General features: G+C 39.2%; 2 protein-coding genes across 2 annotated transcripts; one reads left to right on the top strand and one right to left on the bottom strand.

The window, feature by feature from the left end:
* Window positions 1-5721: 5721 nt before the first annotated feature.
* zgc:195001 (uncharacterized protein LOC567531 homolog) lies at window positions 5722-13182 on the top strand. The gene is made up of 5 exons (XM_054607229.1): window positions 5722-5809; window positions 6289-6339; window positions 11329-11394; window positions 11687-11826; window positions 12772-13182. Exons 1-5 carry the CDS (start codon window positions 5722-5724, stop codon window positions 13180-13182), a joined length of 756 nt encoding a protein of 251 aa, XP_054463204.1.
* Window positions 13183-13713: 531 nt separating this feature from the next.
* On the bottom strand, window positions 13714-20130 carry akt1s1 (AKT1 substrate 1 (proline-rich)). Its single transcript, XM_054607704.1, has 6 exons — window positions 19999-20130; window positions 16861-17646; window positions 16504-16777; window positions 16337-16420; window positions 16075-16247; window positions 13714-15373 (listed from the first exon to the last, which is right to left on the bottom strand). Exons 2-6 carry the CDS (start codon window positions 17245-17247, stop codon window positions 15236-15238), a joined length of 1056 nt encoding a protein of 351 aa, XP_054463679.1. The 5' UTR covers window positions 17248-17646; window positions 19999-20130; the 3' UTR covers window positions 13714-15235.
* Between the last annotated feature and the right edge of the window lie 2107 nt (window positions 20131-22237).

The following is a 22237-nucleotide window of genomic DNA, read 5'->3' as shown; positions in this document are numbered from 1 at the left end:
ATATCATGGGAGTAACACGATGAGCCGCGATTAAACATGTTTCAAAGGGTTTCCCACCAAACGGTGCAGCTCCATATTCCTCTTTAAAAAAAAAACCTCAACTATCTCAGCTGTTCTACTTTCAGCAGAAACACAGATGACTCGTGGGAGGCCCATCAGCAGCGACCGTGATGTATGTCTACCAGGAAGCTGGAGTCGTGTGTTAGCGGCCCGCTGAGGCCACACATACAGTGAACACATGTTGCTTTCAACAAGTGTAGAACAGAATACAGGCTAAAATTACACACACCTAAAAATAACAAAGTTACAAGTTAAATGAACGGAATGACAAATCATAGTATTTAAATTACATGCAGTAGGATTTAAAAAGCAGAAACTGCATGTTATGATTGTAAAGTGCCGGGATAAAGAATAAACTAAGATACTCTGTTGTGTTTGTGTACATTCTAATGGATAAGATTGCTGTATTCAGCTTTGTTGTTTAATAACATTTAGGAGGAACCTCTCCAGTATCGAGAAAATTACCATTCTGTCAACACTTTATCTTCAGAAACTGAGATAAATCTATTTTTCTACCAAAATGTAGAGGGTGCAATCCATGCTATCTATGCAGGTTTACTAACTTAACGTCTATACATATCTTTAAAGCAAGTTTGATTCATTTATGCATTGATTGGAGTTGTGTATTTGGACGCCTGATGAATGTTTGCGACGCTCGTGCCGGAGTTCTTGTCACCTCGGATGGTCCAACAACGTCAGATTTTGGGAGGCTGAAAATCGACATTCCCCCCCAAGTCACACAGTGATTGCCCAGCTGTGTGAAGGTGAGAGTTATTCCCATATTTAAACAATTCATTTGTCTCCCCCTCACTATGACGACCAGTGTTTGACCTCGCCCTCAAGTGTGGCAGCTCGAAACAACTAGAAACTCTTTTTGAGGATATCACAAGCTTAACGTTGGAAACATTCCATTGTATCCATAATATTACTAAGTAGGGGTGTGACGAGATCTCGTGCCACGAGATCTCGCGAGATTAAACTCGACGATATTACCCGTCGTGTTAAAAATCAGTCTCGCGAGACTTCTGAGCTATCCAAACTTCTATTTGTGGCCTGTGGGGGCCGTAATGCGCCTTTGCTACGTCTAGGCTGCAAGAACCTAAAGACGGAGAAGGAAAAGAAGAAGAGGAGGGGAAGCTGCGAAAGCAGCCATAGACGGCCAGAATTAACGTTGGAAACATTCCATTGTATCCATAATATTACTAAGTATTAGGTACGTTTTCTTCTGTGTATTAACACCTGAAAATAATCTTTTTGTTATCGTTACTTTATAATGAGCTGTTTATATCTACATACGAAGCCGGTCCTCTTCACAGAGCCGGCCACCATGTTTCTACAGTAGCCCAGAATGGACAAACCAAACACTACCTCTAGATAAGGCCTTTGACTACTGTTGTAATCAAACATGCTTGGCACATGGGAGAAATAACTATTGGTTGCACTGCACTTTTAATTCACTGTTGATGTAAAAGAATATATAATTCAATTAGGCTTTAAGTCATTGTGCAACCGTGGTTAGAATTTGGTTTACGTAACTTTGTAACCTTGTGATTATTGGTAAGACCTTCATCTCCTTTAACAAAGCGGATGAAACTACTTGTCTGCTTCCTGTCATTGCATCCTTTTCTTTACTGAAGGAAATTATACGTTGACCTTCACTGCAGCCAAGGGCCATTAGTAGTCCACCAATGTCTTTGGAGCAAATTCAAATGATGACATGAATCATTTAAAATGACTGAAACGCTATTTAATGTGTGAACCTGTCCAAGTTAACGGACAAGATATCCAAACTGAAAGAGGATAATAAACAAATGATGTCCTACAGAGAAATGCTGCAGAGGTAAACATGGTGGCAGAGGGTGGAGGGGGCTGGGGGTGTGGAGTAGAGGAGTAGAGGAGTAGAGGGGAGGTCACATACATGAAGCAGGAGGCCGCTCTCACGGCAGCCGTACTCATAAATCTCATGGCTCTGTGTCGCCGGGAGACCACCAATGTCAACATGACAGCACCCCCCCTCTTGGGACATGTGCTGATTTAGGAGCAGCTACAAGGTTTATGTTGCACTAAAGCTGCTTGTCGTTATCACGCTGTAAATCTGGACACTTTAACAACTCAGGCATTATTAAAATGTCCATACAACTAATATTTGTTATTATGCCATTTGGTTTTACAAATTGTTCAAATGCTCAGAGCTGCTGTGGTTTCATTAGGAGAACGATGAGTGGTGGAAAGTAACTCGTTGAGGTAGTTATATTAAGCACTTATTTAATATTTAATATTGCACTTTTTACTGCACTCCATTTATTTCACAGCTAAAGTTACTGGTTACCTTTCAGATTAATATTTTATTCACAACATTCTTGACTAGTGACCCCTCACAAAAAAGCAATGTCTAGTTATGTCATGTTTTAGATGTTTTAGATAGTAATAAGTTGTTTGAAATTGCACCAAAGATACACTTTTCTCCTCTAAACTTCTCACATGGTTTCATTTAATAACAGATAAAGGCCCTAAAATCTTAAATTATTACATTTTTCACCAAATCAACAAACAAAGAGAGATAAAAGTCCAACAAACCTTTTTTTTTTCATCTTCAGATTCATTAAATGTGTAGTTCAAACCTGCTTCACCTCGAGCAGCTACAGCAGTATCATGCTGCTAATGCATCATTATTAACAATCTAATATTTGATATATAATAAGGTATCAGTCACTAAGGAACGAGACTTTTTACTTTTGATACTCTAGTACATTTAGGTGATAATACTTCTGTACTTCTACTTGATTTTAAATACAGGACTTTTACTTGTAATAGAATATGCATACATTATTGTAGTAAAGGATCTGAATTTTTCCACGTCTGCATCATTCACAATAAGAAATAAACAACAGTTGTTTCTGAGACTTGGGTCACTCTGGAATAAACAGAATCCCCTCATGTTCACGGCGAGAGGCGCCGAACACACGAGGACAAAAACAGGGCGAGGGAGGTGAGAAGGTGAGGTGGGAAGCACCTGCCTTGTCAATCAGAGGAGAGCCAAGGAGAACTTCAAGGAGAAGTCCCTGAACAGCATCCCAGCAGGACACAGATTACTGCCTCACACTTATTGTGTCCAATCATGCTAAACATGTTACCACCGCACCACCGTGTAATGAAGTAACATGATAGGACGTTTAATGGCCGGGCTGGGGGGGGGGTAATGTACACTGGGATATTACAGAGTGATGGGTGACTGTATAATGTTATGCACAGCGCCCCTAAACACACCAAGGGGTCAGGGTACTATTTACGCCCGCTCACTGACAGCAGTAAGCAGCAGGTGTTGAAGTTTTGTTTTCAAGCCTCACACGGCGCATATCTGGTATTAAAGGAGCTAAGCAGGTACTTACGCTTCATTAAAATTCTTCTTCTGATAGCAGAGAGTCACTGTCTTATGACAAGGAGGTATTTCCATTAACATCAATTTAGACGCACCAGTAAAGGAAACCCTCCAAAGACTATCTGATTCATAATTGCTTTTCAATTGGTGAACATGTTTGACCGTCTGTGTTTGTTTATAACGAGGGAGCACGAAACCGTAAGTACTTAAAGTGAATGGGGTTAAAAAAATAATAGATATCATCATGAGACTTACCACTTTACATTAAGACAATTATTTTTAGTATTACAAGTTTTCTGAAATGTCATGTTTAAATATGCAAACGAGTATCATCTAATGGTAACTTTAAAGTTAAAAAAAATACCTAAATGTGCATTTTGGATGTTTTCTTTCCACTAGTCTGAAAGAAGATAAGATATGGAGGAAAAATAGCCCAAAATAATTGATTGGTGCATGAAAAAACTATATTTTTGCCTGTAGTCTGTTTTAAGTACAATGTTGACATATCTGTACTTTATTTGAGTATTTCCATTTCATGCTGCTCTTTATATTTTTTATGGCCAGAGTATAAATGTTGATGCATAGCTATAGATTTTAACCAGACAATATAGAATTAAACGACCGCCATCAATATTTAGATGCTGCTTACAGTTCATATTAAAGTTGTCACACCCCAGTTGTGTGTATTCCTGTCACATTCCTCTCCAAACATCTGTATTCTTGACCCTCCTCGTTCTCCTCACCTGCAGCTCGCTCCCCCGTCAGCCATGCAGGTTATAATCTTTCTCACACATTTTTTTCCGCTGTGTGCTGTTGCTTACGAGCTTATGCTGCATGAACCTGTGAGTCCATATTTATCTTCACTGATTGATTAAATCACTGAAACGGTCTCTGTGTGTTTCAACATCTGCAGTTCAGTCCTTCTTCCTCTGCAGCCTGATGACACCCGTGTGACAAACCAATAGGCCTGATATGAATAAGATAATATGAAGGTTTGAAGGTGCCATTCTGGTTCATACTTTGTGAACATATAGTGGATCAATGTCTACCTGAGTAGAGAATGAAGTCGCTCTGCCTCTGTGTGTGTGTGTGTGTGTGTGTGTGTGTGTGTGTGTGTGTGTGTGTGTGTGTGTGTGTGTGTGTGTGTGTGTGTGTGTTGTAATCAGAGCTTCTCTTTGCTTCGTTGACATAGCGGCGTGGAGGCGTAGCAGAGCATTACACAGTTAGCTCTGTCAGCACTGTTGTTTGCACTGTTAGCACCGTTAGCTGTTAGCCGCCGGCTCAGCCATCGCCATGTGGAGGCAATGGAAGTGCTCAAAATGTTCAATTTAGCAACTTTAATGCATGAGGACCTACTGCCTTTATCTCAAGCAAATACTACTGTTTAAGTTTTTGCAAAATAACACATTGGGCAGTTTTTATAATGTTTTTTTATGTTGTACTGAAATGTTTCATTACTTTTAAACAACATGTTTATTCAAAACTTGCTCGTGGGAGATAAAAGCCCAAAAAATGACTCGTACAGTACAAATTAATCTCACACTCTATTAAAAGTGGTGACTTGAATGTCAGCAACATCTGCTCACACATACTAGTTACAAGCTGTTTATTTTCAAGATCTGACCACACCAACACTTCGGTACACGTCGCCCCAACTTCTCTGCCAGAGTGCTCTTACAGCAGCTGCTGATTGATGGCGTCTGAGATTGAAGACAGCTCTCCGCTGGGAAGCTGGCTGCCATCTTGAATGCTGACCGCCCCATGCAGACACACAAACCTATAGCTTGTGTCAGGGTCAGTTTAAGTTGCAGTTTTTAACATCAGTGGCCGTTCGTTCTGGGGTCAGAGGTCATCATGTTTCCAAGGTGACAAAACAAAGCTCAAGCATAGATACTGCACACATTTGAATTCAGGCTCCAACATCTCTAAATATTCCAGACACGTGGGCTCCACCTTTGACCCCCACAGAGCTACAAAATCATCTTTCCATAACTCAAATTACCTTCTGTCACTCCACGTGAATGTCCCTGTCACATGCTCGATCCATGTGTATGCAAATGGCCATGCAATCTTGGGATATACTGGGTATTTGCTCGTCTCCAACTTTGTGATCCCTAGAAAAGATCTGCAGTTTCATGTGACAGGACCATCCCTTTGGGTAACCGCGTCCTCCGACCAAAACCTATCCACACCCCCCCCTCCCCTCCCCTCCTCATTTGGAAGTCAATAAGAGAGACCCTCCAGAGGCGCATCAACCCATTATCACAAGACCTCCCTGTTCCATGCCGATCAGCGCCGTGAGCACCAAGGGAATCATGCCTGTGCCCAAGAAAGCAGGTAAGAAACCATCCTCAGTCTCTATGGGGACCTGTGAGGGACATTACACCATGGGGGGGGGAAAGAATCACCTGTTTGTCTTGATGATTGAAACCATATCACAATTAACCTTTGCTACTACATCAAATAAAGTAAGAGTCAATTGCATTTGTATTTCTTCGCAAATATATAAAGGTAGAAATCTGTACTTGGTTAGAAATAAATGAGTGGTTCTCTGCTTTTGAGATGTGACCTCTATACTCACAGCTCAGCTTCTCATTTTAGTCGCCTTTCTGAGTTTTTGCTCCTCATTCATGCATTTGAAAACTAGAAATCCTTTCTTACTATTAGCAGCATTAGAGCATAAAGGGTTTTCAGAATAAGATATATTTTTTTTCTCTTTATTTTTCTCTCTTTTTTCACAACTCTTGTTTGTAAATTTCCAAATTTGACATTAAGATCAATAAATGTGCAATAACTATAGTTACTTTGGCCGTTTTTCATCTATTCAAAATGTGTCACCACTCAAGCAGATAAAACAGTGTCAGTTTTCACCATGTGCTTCCAATGGGGCGTATTTGATGGTGAGTTACCGCTTGTTGACCATCCCTGTAAGTCAGCACCTCATATTGGATTCAGCTATTTTTCTCTGGATCATTATTCATGTCAACATGCATGACCGATCCTCTCACAGGACGGTTAGGGTTTCTTGTGAGCTTGTGCCGTCACTTAAAAATGTCCCCTTAATGTCAAAGCCTCATCTGCAATTTCAGAGTCTGTCTTCCTCGTTTCGCTCACAAATCTTTGTCAGCTCTGTCACTTCTGCAGGTATTGTCCCTCTCCTGCTTCTTTCTGGGTATTTCTTGCCCATGCTTGGTGTTTCCTGGCCCATAATAGCTTCCATTACTCAGAAGCCCCCCCTCCCTAAATGTTACTCCTCTGGCAGTCACAGTAATGAAGTGTGAAAAGCTGCACAGTAATTCAAGTCCCATAATCATAAATCCCACGGCTGTTTGATTCTTGCCATGTCATCTGCACTTTGATGTCTCCTGAAGGGACTTGCACCATCACATAAAATACATTAAGGGTGATTGAATATAGTATTTAATGTAGCAACTCAGTGCAGAATGAGTCCCTTTTTGTTTTTGTTCCAGCCGTTTTTTAAAAGGCTTTTCATCTTGAGCTCCTTTTTCGCAGAATCTTTCATCCATCTGTTCCTCCATGTGTTTTTATTTCCTTCCCATCTCCACCTCACATGAGCGCATAGCTTCCAGGCAGGGAGTCTTGACAGGAACCTGAGGGATGAGCTTGGGCCAAAGCCAACTGTGCTCATCTCTCTCCCTCCACCGCATCTCACTATCTTCTGATCTTGCTGTCTCAGTGGGATGTTTTGAACCTGATCTGCACAGATAATGTAGCTCTGTCCCACTGAGAGGGGAATCTGGGGCAGGAAAGATTCTGAAATCATCGGCCAAACCAAACAGCCCTCATCAAGATCCAACCCTGACCTTTTGGTGAGGGCATTCCTTTGAACATGTGCTCGTATCTTGTCGTTGGTGTGAATACAAACCAAAAACCCATCAGACTTAAGATCATTGGAAGTTATACACTAATCCAACTCAGTCCCTTTTTTGCTCAAACTCCCAACAACTTCCTTATCCAATATTCATGACTTGATTATTAAGGTGTCTTTTTTTATGGACCTTTAAATATGTCAATACCTCAACCTTCACTCTTGCATCGCACTCCATCTCCCCCGCGTCTCTATTGCTGTGATGTCAAATCATCAATCTTTTTAACTATCTGTTTATCTCCGCTGGGCTTTCCTGTTGATCCAGCTGAGCGTGGAGAGGCTTAACCTCCTCAGAGAAGCCGCGGAGCTGGCCTCTCTCCAGTCGCCCACCACACCTACTGCCATCCTGATATCTCAATCCAGGTTCATAAGGTCACGGTGTTTACCTCATTCACCTCATATAGAAACCACAAACATCCTCTAGAATTGAAGATGGATATATTAAACGTCCATCTCCTAATATATCCTCAGCAATTCCTCTGAAAGCATGGATGAACACAAGGCTTTTCTTTCATCCTGTCTCACCCGCTGTGTTCCTTTTTATGGACGCGAGACAAATGAAGTGATCTGTCACCAGCTTCCACGGCTACATTACCTTCTCTCTGTCCTGCCAAATGTGTCTTCCTCTACCCATGAGCTCATTCAGTAAGGACATGTGGACAATATCCAAACCCAAATCAGCTCTGTAATTGTAAGCCTTGTAGTTAATTAATATTCCTGCATGCTCAGTAAGTCATCACATTTTCTGGTTTAAGTGGCTGGGAATTGTGTTTTACTTAATGCCCTCTGCATATACTTCGATTTGTTATGACAGTAGGGTATTTAAGACCCTATAGGAGGAGCCAAGGATCTCTGCTTTGAAAGCCAACCGCTTTAAAGTTGGCCCTCTCACAACACATTAGCCACACTCAAAAGAACCGCAGGCCAACACGATTCAGGGAGAGCAATGCCACCCACTCGATCTCATCCGACGGCTGCAGATGTTATGCCAGCCTCCAGTCTGTCCTCCTGGTTGTTATGCTGCTGGCGTCCCCAGCTGAGGGTCACGCCGGCTGGAGAGGTTATGTTTCCTCAGGCTCACACAAGTCGCAGGATAAATCATCCCACCTGAAAGAGCCGACTTTCCTCTTCAGGCACATGTTCAGCTGCACCGCTGTGATCGAAACGGAAGGAGCATATCATCACAGACTTGGCTTCCTTGTAAAGCTTTTAAGTTCAGTGTAAACAGAGGGAGATTTATTTTGGTGTTTAATAAGAAAGTAAGGAAAGTAAATTCAAATCTAATGTCTATCTATTTCCCTTGTGTGCTGTAGGCGACCACACATATTTCTAGACGTTAATAGTATTCTGCAGCATGTAACTGCTTTGCTTTGATTACTACTGACAATAATACAGCTTTGTGAATCCGTGACTTTAAAGCTTATTTCTTTCCATGCGCTCTTCCTGAGAGGAGGCTTTATCTGATGGTATTTTATCCTGAGTGTAATGTTTCCCCTCTGCTCAAACTGTAGTTACCAAATCACTGATAAAGCAAACTATAAGCAACCAGAGTTATCTTTGCAAAAACAACCTTAAGTGTGGCAATCCAGCATTTCACCAGCAAAAAAACAAGAATTGTTTAAGCCACATGTAGAACTTCATTGGATCTATCAGCAGAAATGGAATGTAACATTCATAACTCAGTATTCATTAGCGTGATCCTTGTGTTTTCATTAGTTTAGAATGAGCCCTTCATATCTATAAAGGGAACGGAGTCCTCTTCACGGAGCCGGCCGCCATGTTTCTACAGAAGCCCAGAATGGACAAACCGAACCCTGGCTCTAGAGAGAGGTTTTAGCGTTCTTACGTTACCTGAAGGCCACCGAAGTTCTCCGACACGCTTGTGAAATGGTAACGTGAGCTGCAGAGTGCAGAACCGTGGTACCGCCAGCTGCCGTCTGACTTCTATTGCCCTTAAATAGTTTTATTTTTTTGGATGAATGGCCTCTGAGTGAGACCAGAAACGTTACCACTGTTTTGCACTCGGCAGCTCATGTCTTAGAAAGGGAGGAGTGAGCAGAGGGGTATTCAGTTAGTTGCAATCTGCAACCACACCACTAGATGCCACCAAATCGTACACACTGTCCCTTTAATAGAGTTCCCAAAGATATCAAGTACGTCCAACTGAAGTAAGGGGAAAAGCATATAAAAAGATAATGTGAGTTTATCCTATTTGCTGGTTTGATGTAGCCATACAAACATGCCATGTTTGGTTTAAATATTTCTCTTAATTTAATAGACACATATTTTCAGTGGAACAAGCTGACAGAATATATACTTGAGATATTCTCAACCTCATTGGGAAAATGCTATTTTTAACATAAAAGAAATAGTGGTTATAATGTGTCTTAATAATAGGTATAGAAAGCCTGTCCTCAGGCCCACTAATGCATTTGCTACACGGCCATGATCTGTATGAAAATCACACTTTGAAGCATCCTTAAATGGAATCAGGAAAATTGAGGCTGTTCCGTCTAATTTTGGCAATAGCTAAGGATGCAGTAAATAAGGTCATGTGGTGATGTAACTGTATGAACGATGAGCTGGTTATCTGTGTGAAATGTGAGAAACCGTAACTTGAGCAGTGTTTTTCTTACTAACGCTGAGGGGGGGCTGATGATGGCCTGACTGGCTGGTATTGGATCATATTTTTCTCAGAATGTCAGAAGACACGAATTGGAGGAGGAACAGTCAAACGGAGAATATAACACCAGCCAACAAAATGACAAACAAGCCCTGGGCGGTGTGAAGTAACGGCATCACACAGAGATGTTCTTGGAATAAGACTCCCCTCTGTCAGTGGCCATGATGTGTGTCCTACTCGGATGTGTTCGCTGGCCTCTGGATTCCTTACGTTGCAACCTCAAACTTCATGAATCAGTGCTGAGCCGACATAGCACACATACTGCTGTATGATCTACTGTATGTTGAGAGTAGAAGATGGTTTACTGTCAATGAATGGCAGCCTGACAGAAGCATTGATGTATTGAGAGGCTAAAGGGGAAGATGAGAAGCTAAAGTAGCTGACGGCCATGGCCGGTGCGACCTTGAGAAGTGCTGTGTGTTAAAGAAAAGTGTTAGCATGAACAAGTTAAAGTGAGGCCATAAAATATATTCTATATATACAGTGGCGGAAGACTTATTCAGATCATTTTCTTAGGCACAGGTTTTACATTTTTCTTTTTACATTATTTTTACATTATTTAATTCACTTATTTTATTGTATTTATGTTTTACAATTTTATCCTATTTAATTGATATTTTACTAATCAAATGTTTATTTCACACAGTTTTACTAATATTACAATTATAATATTTATTTTATGTATAGTTATTTTAGCTCTCTATTTTATTACATTTTTGTCATTTTTTCTGTCTCACTATTTTATTACATTTTTGTCATTTTTTTCTGTCTCACGTGTTAAATTGTCAAAATGTGTACACACATATATACATATATATATATATAGATATTTTATAAGAATCGTAGAGACGAAATGATTTTCATATACAGTATTTTTTTTCTGTTTCATTTTGCATTCCACATCAGTTTTTTCTCTACAACAATAGAAAGACAAAATCATATTTGTCCTTTCGATTTTAATTTTTTTCCAATCCCACATAATTTATTTTTCCTCCCTCTGTATTCATGTTTCTAACATAGAAAGGTGGAACTAACCATTTGGCATTATGTGTATATTTTTATATATATATATATATATATATATATATATATTTGTCTCCTCACATATTAGCAGCGAAATCACACTTTAAATTTTTTATTTTTCAGGAAGAAAAAACAGCAGTGTGGCAGAAGGTAAAGAGCAACATTGCTGTTTTGTATGATAAAGAGAACCATTCATTACATTAAATAATCAGTGTCATGTAAATGTGATCATCCACTCGTCCATAAAGTAGTTCCTTCTAATTCTCTTGTTATCTTTCCGTTATGTCACCTCAGAGAAGCTGCCGCCTCCATATGAGCCAAATATCCCTGAACCCACCACCAGGGCTGACTTCATGAAACGTGCGGCATTTTAATAATGATTTAATAATTTTGTGCTTGAACTAATTTTAGACCAAATACAACAAGTGAGAATAAAAACAGTCTGCATGATTGTTACAGTAGTATTTTGCATTCTTCTTTTTGTAATTAACAAGTTAAGTTTAATTCTGATTGATTAATTACAGATTACTGATAACTAGTTGGACTGATTTATATGAACAAACCCTGAATATTCTCTGCTTTCTCCTCTTCAGGTCCCATCCTCATGCAAACTGCTTCTTCACCTCTTTATGTCTCGTATTTCCTCTCTCAGATTGGCTCCCTCTATCCCTGGATGATAAAACTGCACAGAAGCTGTTGTGGATTTCTGAGGCCGGGTCCAAGGTGGCCCGCACGTCGGATGCCGTCTGCCCGTATCCCAACAGGCCTGAGAGATATGAACACTCCCCACAGGTATACCAGCTGTGGTCATGGAGTAATCACACTACAGTGTTGTTCTCATTGGTCATAATCGTAGAAAAGAGTTACAGCCAAACACAACGCTTGTAAATCAGTCACATGGACACACATGTTGCTTGCTAATTGGACAGGTTTGGCAACATGTCATCTCACCTGAGGAGACTAAAGCAATACATTTAATTCATCTTTAAATGGAGATAACAAACAGCAGATTCTATGATCTTTTTGCTCCAATTTCTATACAGAATGTTTTATGCTCTCAGTTAATCTAGTCATGTAAGTCTATCCAAGACCGTGAGACTGCTGGATGTGCGAATATCCCCTCTGGAAAAAAATATTAGAAAAATGCTCCACATATGACAAGGAAAAGCAACAAAGCACCAGACTTTACCAGGGAATCTTTTTAATATGAAAAAAAAGTTATAAATAGGCTCAGATTAATTTCATGTGGACCTGGTACTCGATAAATGAACTAGGGACCCGTTTCTTTTAAAGGGGACATATCGTCCTCATTTTCACGTTCATACTTGTATTTTGGGTTTCTACTAAAACATGTTTACATGCTTTAATGTTAAAAAATCTCTTTTATTTTTCTCAAACTGTCTGTCTAAATACACCTGTTTTCACCATCCGTCTGAAACGCTCCGTTTGAGCACCTGTCTCTTTAAGACCTTTAAGCTCAGTCTGCTCTTATTGGCTTGCAGGAAAAATATGGTGCACCTTCATTAAAGTAAAGGGGCAAAATATTCTAATGAGCATGCATGTGACATAGGATTAGGGGCCAAATCCGATTGGCTTGTTTAATCACATTGTCTGATCTAGGCAGCCCACAAAACAGTAAGTTTGAGTTGTTTACTTCCAGATTTGAAATGTATGCCCCCTTTAACTTTGGACTTCAGCTGGCCTCATTTCCTGCTGTGTGCCTCCTCCCTTCTTCAGGTGTTGTGTAAGGAGAGTCTGATGGGCTATCGAGGGTACTGGGAGGTGGACTACGACGGCTGGGTGGTGATCGGGGCGGTCTTAGAGAGCGCGCCGCGGAAGAGCCAGGACCCTCGTGGTGCCTGCGGCCTCGGGGAGAACAGCAGCTCCTGGGGCGCCGGCTGGTCTGGATCCTGCTACCAGGTCTGGCACAACAACGAGAACGTGGACATCCAGCTCCCCATCTCCTCCACGATAGGCATCTACGTGGACCAGCCCGCCGGCCTCATCAAGTTCCTCTCGGTGGAGGGGGAGGGCGAGAAGGAGGTGCGGCTGATTCACAAGTTCAAAGCCAACATCCAGGAGAAGATTTTCCCTGTGTTCTGGGTTGGCACAAATTCGTTCTGCCTTCTTCGGAAAAAGGATCAGTGACACAGTTGAGCATGAAGGGGGGTTAATAGTGTAAATCTAAGGTGTCGGGGGGCAGATGGAGAGCTTTTGATGTTTGCGGAACAAGTGTTGGGAGTTATAAAGCAGAACGGAAGCACGTTGTGTTATTTGCTTTCTCTGGTTGCATGAAGAAAGCTTAGTCATCTCATATTATAAACAACTTATTTGGCTACTTATTTATTTACTATTCTGTATGTATTGGTGTATTTTATTAAATTAGAGTTGTAGACAAGGTATTGTATGTTTTTGTAACACGCAGGACTTTGCATGTACTAGAGTGCTTATTTAACTCAAGAGCCTGCATCTTTTTTATGTGCTGAATGTAGTCAATAAATTAAACTATTATGTAATAACACTGGCATTGCGTTATTTTTTCATGATACTGTATATCACGGCTAAGCAGAAATCAGACGTCGACTCCAGTAGAGTGCTGAGGCCCTCTAGAGGCCGTTATTAACATTGCATCCTCACACACAAAAATACCACACAAAGTCTTTTTTTTTTTTTTCTTGGTGTTGCTCCTTTATTTGAAACATAATAGTACATAACGGAACATTTATTTGTTTTGAGAATGTCAGAGATGGACATTTGTTTCTGCCAAGTCAACCCATCACTCTTTATCTCTCTCACACAGTCACTTTCTCATGCATTCAATCATTTCAACAAGTTATACGGAGCAACAAAAAACAAAAAACCTTAAACTCAGTGTTGTATTACAATCATTCTATCAGTCATTCGTTGGCAAAAGTAAAAGTAGAAGAATGCGTGTTATGAGGAGGTGCCGGTGTCCTCGCTCACATTTTTGAAAAGCCACAAGCTTCATGATAAGTCGACCAGTTCTCTGGTTCCTACCCTTTAAGGAATAGGTTGGGTTTTTTTGTGGGGGATGGACAACATAAAGAACCAGCCTGTTGGTCAATTTCCTCAGTATATGATAAGAGCATGAAGGCGAGACGCCCATGTGACCCTGGGGGATCGCTGGCTCCTGTGCTAATGCTAAAACTTCCATTTATACTGTGCTAAATGAGCGGGCAGATGCTTAGCTTAGCATTAAGACAGGAAGCAGGGAATACCACTGTCCTGGCTCTCTCTGAAGTTTAAAAATACTACCAAAACTTTTAAAGTTCACTAATTAACAAGTTTTGTGTCTTCTGTTTAATCTGTACACATGCAGAAATGTAAACACTAGCTAGTTACGCAGAAGTATGTTTGGGCAAACACCACCCAGGACCACACACGCTGACAAGATAAAAGTTAAAGAGCGTAACTTGTTATTTTACACTCCTGCTTGTGTACCAAAAAATGATGTCACCTGATAATAAGTCAGCTTTAGAGGTGCTGGCAGGTGTATTTCTAACATCATAGAAAGCCAGGCTAGATGTTTCCCTTTGCTTCCTGTCTGTGCTAAGCTAAGCTAAGCTAAGCTAAACATCTCCTAGATCTAGCTCCAAACGTCTCACATAGAAAGAAAAAAATGATAAAACTGTTCCTTGAAGTTTATTTTATGTCACGTTTCAGAGTGACTGCACTGCTACTCTTAACGTGTGGTTTAAAGTAACGTAGCATTTAGCTGCTACACATCATGATAATGCTGCTAGAGCGTTAGCATGCAGCACTGGAGCCAACGATCAGCTGGGCACAGACGGCTGCTCCCCAAACTCTCATCCCTTCAACAAAAGGCAAACTTTCTTGCCCGTCAGTGCTGTGGGGCGCTACGCCCTCGTCCTGATGTCCAATCCTAATGTAGTGTTGTGGGATCTGAAGAAGCTGGTATTGTGGCATGTGTAGTGACAAAGTGGGATTGGGGAGGGGGGGGTATAGTGTTTAAAATGTTATTAGTGTTCACGACATAATTTTTTTCTCCAAAGCATGTGCCGTTAATTTTGGTTAGAGAGAAATCAACGGAGCAGCTAGCTGTAACACTGTTTCACATCCTGCACGCCACGTCTGCCCGCCAATCTCTCCTCCCGCCATGACCACCTTCACCTCTCCCTCTCTCTCCCTCTCTCTCTCTCTCTCTCTCTCTCTCTCTCTCTCAGTGTTTGAGGGAGAAGTCCCCTGTGTTGAGACGGGGCCGAGGCAGGGCCCCAAACATTTCAGTCCCGTCACTCGCTCCGGGGGCCAGCAGGGCCTTCATACTGGCAGCGATGTGCTCCAGGTCAGCAACGCCCACCTGAAAGACAAACACACGGGGAGTCCATGTTAAGATGGATTAAAAGAGAGAGAGAGAGAGAGACAACCGCTGGTATGGTTGTAACATCCACAGACTTTTATATACAAGGTGGTTAAAAAAGGAGAAAATATGGACTGAAAATGGAAAAACAAATTGAAATGTTCTCTGTTTCTATGCTGACTTCATGTAGGATTGTTTTTCATTATCTTAGAAAATGGTGTTGGACATTCTGAAATGTTTTTTGTAAAATATTTTCCCGGCACGACCTCGCACAATTGTCACGCACACTTTTATGGTCACATGAACTGATGGAGCGGTTGTGGTCATTAGTTGGCGGATCAGAATACTCAACACTGAATAGTTCCTTTGTCTTGGTCTTCAGACAGCATGAAATATGTCAACGGACGTCAAAAAGCATAAAAACTAAAAACAACAGTTTTCCATTTTCTAACTTTTAAGATGTCTGCTTTTGATAGAAGCTGGTTATACAGTTAACATGTTTCCATGGTCTGTACAACTTCTGAAGTTAACCTGCTCCAAAGCAGAATAGGTTACCATGGTGATCTACCCCTGTTTCAAGTAAGCCAGCTTCATGTTATTAAATTTGAGCCTATAGACAGCTGGCTAAACCACTAATCCCCTAGAACATTTTTAATCTTGGCATTCACACCAGCGGCTCCGTCCTCTTCATGTGTACTCACCCGTTCTCCACTGTTGCCTTCTCCCTGAGCTCTGCCTCCTCTGCAGCCCCACACAGGCACCGATACAGGCAGCGAGCGGGCCATAGCCATGTGGTGGGCGTGACGGGACGAGAACGCAGACTGACCCATAGCCATGCCACGTGTCGGTGGAGGAGCGTCCTCGCTCAGAGAGCCTAGGACGGGAAGAAACATGCATGTGAACGATGCGCTAATGTGGATCCGATACGTGCACATATGTGACTACTCCCAGCCGGACTCCTACCATCGGTGCTCTCCTCCTCCCCGTCGGACTCAAAGAACGGCTCGCAGTCCCGAGACAGAGAGTCCTCGTCCATGGAGAAGACACCTGAAGAAGAACAACCAGAAAGCCCTTATAATGGAGGCACATCAGAGCATGTAGATCTGCAGGTTCACTGGGTCGCTCCTCACCAGCACTTTCGTTCCCATAGGCTCTCCTCTCATCCATGTCCTCCTCCTCCTCCTCCTCCTCGTCCTCACACTCTTCTTCCAAGTCCACGATCCCAGACCTTTGTCTCCCCTCCTCGACTTCCAGCGCCAGCTTCTCCCGTTCCCCCTCTCCGTTGCCGTTCTGCACGCCGCCCTGCCCGGTCATGGCTCCTGAGCTGTAGATGGACGGGTAGCTTTGGGAATACAGTCTGTTATTGGGACTGACTCCGCCCAACACGCCGTCGCCTGTAAAGCTCTGGGAAAACAACAAAAATTGGTGTGAATTGGAACGTCTTGAATATGTCACAGTGAAGTATGCAGCACAAGCAGGTCACTCACCCCTCTGTTTCCGGGGTCAGAGGTCAGGTCAACCACCAGCTTGGTTCCTCCCTCTCTCCCCGTCTGGCGTGTGTGCTTTTGGGTCGTTAGCATGGTGGTGGAGTGCAGCACGCCGATGTCGTCCATGTAGCGGCGGGCCGACTCTGCCAGAAAGCCTTGACCCCACACATTGTAGGAGAAGTCACACTCCTTCTGAAAAGCACTGCCGCTCTCCCGTTTCCTCGTCCCATCTCCAGCCAATGACCGGAACTTCTTACACGCTGTAAGTATGGCCAGGTCGCAGCCCGACTTTTGGCAATACGATTCCGCAGCAGAAAGTAGCGCCAGCCAGCTCTCTTTGTGATTATCTGGGATCTCATGCTCGGATGACTGGGTGATGGAGGCCATAGTGGTGCTAACTATGTGTTTACAGTTTTCTAATATGTACTGACCTGATGAGAGAACTGAGTAATGCTGATGAAGAGTTTTGAGGTTTAGACTTATCAGAAGCTTGGATAAGCTTGGATTCCCGGGGCCACTAAACTCAATACAGTATTAACAGGTAACTTTGGTAGCTGCAGTGGATTTCACTTTGCTCAAAACTTTGAAAAAATCACTTCACTTGTCTTTCTCCTGTCTTGCTGGTGTTAGTTTGTTTTTTTTGCACTGGTGAAGATGAAGGACAAAAAATATGATCTATCAGATAAAGAGGCACTGGGTGACTAAAAATGATATATTTGACGGTGGTGTCCTTGCACGCTGGAGAGCCAGGGGAGAGAAGAGATGTTGCCAAGTTGCTGGTGATACCTGTAAAAAGATTTCCAAAGAAATGACACGTAATTATTAATGGCATTCTTCTTTTTAAAGGATGTATGATTTGAGAGATTGTGCATTTAAATCCAAATAAATGACACAATTAATAATGGCATTCTTCTTTTGAAAGGATGTATGATTTGAGATATTGTGCATTTAAATCCAAATAAATGACACATAATTATTAATGGCATTCTTCTTTTGAAAGGATGTATGATTTGAGAGATTGTGCATTTAAATCCAAATAAATGACACATAATTAATAATGGCATTCTTCTATTGAAAGGATGTATGATTTGAGAGATTGTGCATTTAAATAAAAAAAAATGACACATAATTATTAATGGCATTCTTCTATTGAAAGGATGTATGATTTGAGAGATTATGCATTTAAATCCAAATAAATCAAATATAATTAATAATGGCTTTCTTCCTTTGAAAGGATGTATGATTTGAGAGATTGTGCATTTAAATCCAAATAAATGACACATAATTAATAATGGCATTCTTCTATTGAAATGATTTATGATTTGAGATATTGTGCATTTAAATAAAAAAAAAGACACATAATTATTAATGGCATTCTTCTATTGAAAGGATTTATGATTTGAGATATTGTGCATTTAAATTAAAAAAAATGACATAATTATTAATGGCATTCTTCTAATGAAAGGATGTATGATTTGAGAGATTATGCATTTAAATCCAAATAAATGACACATAATTATTAATGGCATTCTTCTATTGAAAGGATGTATGATTTGAGATATTGTGCATTTAAATCCAAATAAATGACCCATAATTAATAATGGCATTCTTCTATTGAAAGGATGTATGATTTGAGATATTGTGCATTTAAATCCAAATAAATGACATAATTAATAATGGCATTCTTCTATTGAAAGGATGTGTATTTTAAGATATTGTGCATTAAAATCCAAATAAATGACACATAATTAATAATGGCATTCTTCTAATGAAAGGATGTATGATTTGAGAGATTATGCATTTAAATCCAAATAAATCAAATATAATTAATAATGGCATTCTTCTATTGAAAGGATGTATGATTTGAGATATTGTGCATTTAAATAAATAATAAATGGCAATAAATAACACATAATTATTAATGGCATTCTTCTTTTGAAAGGATTTATGATTTGAAGATTATGTGCATTTAAATCCAAATAAATAACACATAATTATTAATGGCATTGTTCTTTTGAAAGGATTTATGATTTGAGAGATTGTGCATTAAAATCCAAATAAATAACACATAATTATTAATGGCATTGTTCTTTTGAAAGGATGTATGATTTGAGAGATTATGCATTTAAATACAAATAAATCAAATATAATTAATAATGGCATTCTTCTTTTGAAAGGATGTGTATTTTAAGATATTGTGCATTAAAATCCAAATAAATAACACATAATTATTAATGGCATTGTTCTTTTGAAAGGATTTATGATTTGAGAGATTGTGCATTTAAATAAAAATAACTTACATAATTATTAATGGCATTGTTCTTTTGAAAGGATGTATGATTTGAGAGATTATGCATTTAAATCCAAATAAATCAAATATAATTAATAATGGCATTATTCTATTGAAAGGATGTATGATTTGAAGATATTATGCATTTAAATCCAAATAAATGACACATAATTATTAATGGCATTCTTCTATTGAAAGGATTTATGATTTGAGAGATTGATACTGTGCATTAAAAAATAAATAATTATTAATGGCATTCTTCTATTGAAAGGATGTGTATTTTAAGATATTATGCATTTAAATCCAAATAAATAACCCATAATTATTAATGGCTTAATGCATTTAAATAAAAAAAAAATGACATAATTATTAATGGCATTCTTCTATTGAAAGGATTTATTAATGGCATTCTTCTATTGAAAGGATGTGTATTTTAAGATATCATGCATTAAAATCCAAATAAATAACCCATAATTAACAATGGCATTCTTCTTTTGAAAGGATGTATGATTTGAGAGATTATGCATTAAAATATGTGCAGATAAACCCATAAAAACAACCTGCTGAAGCTAATCTGTCAGACTGTCGCAGCCCTCCCCCCCCCCCATAACCAGTCCCTGCTACTGGTGCTGTGGCTCAGTGGTGACCCTGCTCTCCACTGATCCCTTTGCAGAATGGTGTTTGTGTCTCATGCATCTGAGTCTCCCTGCAGCCTCCTGCCTCCCTGCAGCTGCTGTTGTTGATCTGCTTGTGTATTCAGTGTTGTGCAGCCTCCTCATGATAAGACCTCACTTCACCTCCATTTTCCATGTGTGCATGCCAGACACGAGGTGAGCAGCTTCACCTACCTGTTCAGGTGCTTTCCTCCACGTGGCCAGGTGTTGATCAATCCCAAACTTTACTTCTTTTTTTGTCATATGTATTCTACATTCTCCCACGGGTTCTCTCCCCTAGCCAGGCTCGACACCAGCAGCAAGCTTGCAGAGATCAGCTGCAGCTTTTCCAGTTTCGAATTTCAAAATAAAAGCCGCGTCAATAATAATAATAATTTGCAACTTTATTTATATAGCACCTTTTAAAAACAAGGTTTACAAAGTGCTTCGACAGACAAGCCAGCAAAACAGTGCATAAGAAACAAAATGACCACATGACACATGACAATAAATAAAAAATACTGTAATAACAATAATAGTTAAAATAGTTTTTTTCTGTCTGTAAATATTATATTTCAGTTATTGTGTTTTTCTACTGTTTTTATTGCTTATTTATAATACTTGTTTTTTTAAAAATTATTTTTCCTTCATTTTTTTTTTTTTATCTTGTCTTTCTTTGCTATGTCTCTTGTGTGCACTTTAAACTCTATGCTGCTGTAAGCCTTTGCAAATTTCCCGCATTTAAAACTAATAAAGGATTATCTTATCTTATCTTATCTTATCTTAAAATGATAACAATGACAAAATCAAATAAATGAAATAATTATTAAATGAAATTAAATAAATTAAATAAAATAAATAAAATAAATAAATAAATTAAATAAATAAAATAATGAACAATGACACTAAACTGTGAGGAAATAGTTTATGGAATTGATGTACAGTACCAGTCAAAAGTTTGGACACACCTTCTCATTCAACTACTTTGAAGAATCTAAAATATAAAACATATTCTATAAAAATGTCACAATGAATATAAAAAAAAACAACATTAACAAACTTCATTCAGGAATGTTATTTATTCATTTATTTATTTATTGACATTTTAGATTTGTTTCCAGTGAGATATTAATAACTTGATATAGTCACTTTGCTGTTGTAAACATTACTGTTGCAGCTCTAGAACCAATATTTAGTATATTTAGTTTAGTTTATCTAAATTATAACTTTATAATATAATAATAACAAATGTAATTGTTTTTATTTTTCTATATATGTTTTAAAGCAGTTATTTGGTCATGAAAAAGAACAGTAGGGAACAGTATTGATAAGCTTGCAATCTGCAACCTCACAACTTGATGCCTCTAAATTTCACTCTGATTCATTAAACAATGGAATTTTTGTCAAAAAATACAGTACCAGTCAAAAGTTTGGACACACCTTCTCATTCAATGGTTTTTCTTTCTTTCTTTCTTTTTTTTTTTTTAAATTTCTACATTGCAGATTAATATTGAAGACATCCAAACTATGAAGGAACACATATGGAATTATGTGTTAAACAAACAAATGCTCAACAAACCAGAATATGTTTTATATTTTAGATTCTTCAAAGTAGTTGAATGAGAAGGTGTGTCCAAACTTTTGACTGGTACTGTATATTTGACTTGAATATTTATATTTTATGCTTACTCCACTTACTCCACAAAAGTTAGGCCTAGCTGATAGCTTTAGTAACTAGTTACCTTGCAGATTCAGATTAGCAATACTAAATATAATTTACAAATTCATACTTATAATTTGGCAGTATATACATAAATTAGATAAGGCCCAAATGTACAGTACCAGTCAAAAGTTTGGACACACAATGCTCAACAAACCAGAATATGTTTTATATTTTAGATTCTTCAAAGTAGTTGAATGAGAAGGTGTGTCCAAACTTTTGACTGGTACTGTATGTAGTTCAATAATTGACAAACATGTAAACAGTTGCTGTGATTATTTACAGGTAATCACTGGCATAATCCAGATTATAATCTATAAATGAGAGCACAGCAGGTCAGATCAACATGAACATGTGAAATTAGTCCACAGTCACACAATGAAATGTACTTTTTTATGGGCTTAAATTGAGCTTTAATAAAAAGACTGTGTTCCATACAACCTTCTTTCCAAAACGTTTGCTCAGAAATAGCTAGGAACATTTTAGGAACCAGTTAAATAAAGTGTTACCAAACATTATTAACTAAATACCTTCAATATTATAGAGGGCTCAACAAAATCCTATTTTAAAACAATATTTTTGATACATGTCTGCATTTTTTGTGCATGTTGCCACCTACTGTTGCTATTATTATTATTATTATTATTATTATTATTATTATTATTATTAGTAGTAGTAGTAGTAGTAGTATTATTATTATTATTATTATTATTA

The sequence above is a fragment of the Anoplopoma fimbria genome, chromosome 11 (assembly GCF_027596085.1).
Source record: "Anoplopoma fimbria isolate UVic2021 breed Golden Eagle Sablefish chromosome 11, Afim_UVic_2022, whole genome shotgun sequence".
NCBI classification, from domain to species: Eukaryota; Metazoa; Chordata; class Actinopteri; order Perciformes; family Anoplopomatidae; genus Anoplopoma; species Anoplopoma fimbria.
Note: the sequence above shows the minus strand (reverse complement) of the source record. Positions and strands in the feature narration are given on the sequence as shown.

Excerpts from the sequence above, each read along its gene's own strand:
- akt1s1 (XM_054607704.1), bottom strand. The coding sequence starts at position 17,247 with ATGGCCTCCATCACCCAGTCATCCGAGCATGAGATCCCAGATAATCAC. Across the intron at positions 16,778-16,860 it reads CTGACCCCGGAAACAGAGGG|AGCTTTACAGGCGACGGCGT; the intron begins GTGAGTGACCTG and ends TTGTTTTCCCAG. Across the intron at positions 16,248-16,336 it reads GGAGGAGGAGAGCACCGATG|GCTCTCTGAGCGAGGACGCT; the intron begins GTAGGAGTCCGG and ends TTCCCGTCCTAG.
- zgc:195001 (XM_054607229.1), top strand. The coding sequence starts at position 5,722 with ATGCCGATCAGCGCCGTGAGCACCAAGGGAATCATGCCTGTGCCCAAG. Across the intron at positions 5,810-6,288 it reads CTCAGTCTCTATGGGGACCT|ATAAAACAGTGTCAGTTTTC; the intron begins GTGAGGGACATT and ends CCACTCAAGCAG. Across the intron at positions 6,340-11,328 it reads CCAATGGGGCGTATTTGATG|AGAAGCTGCCGCCTCCATAT; the intron begins GTGAGTTACCGC and ends ATGTCACCTCAG.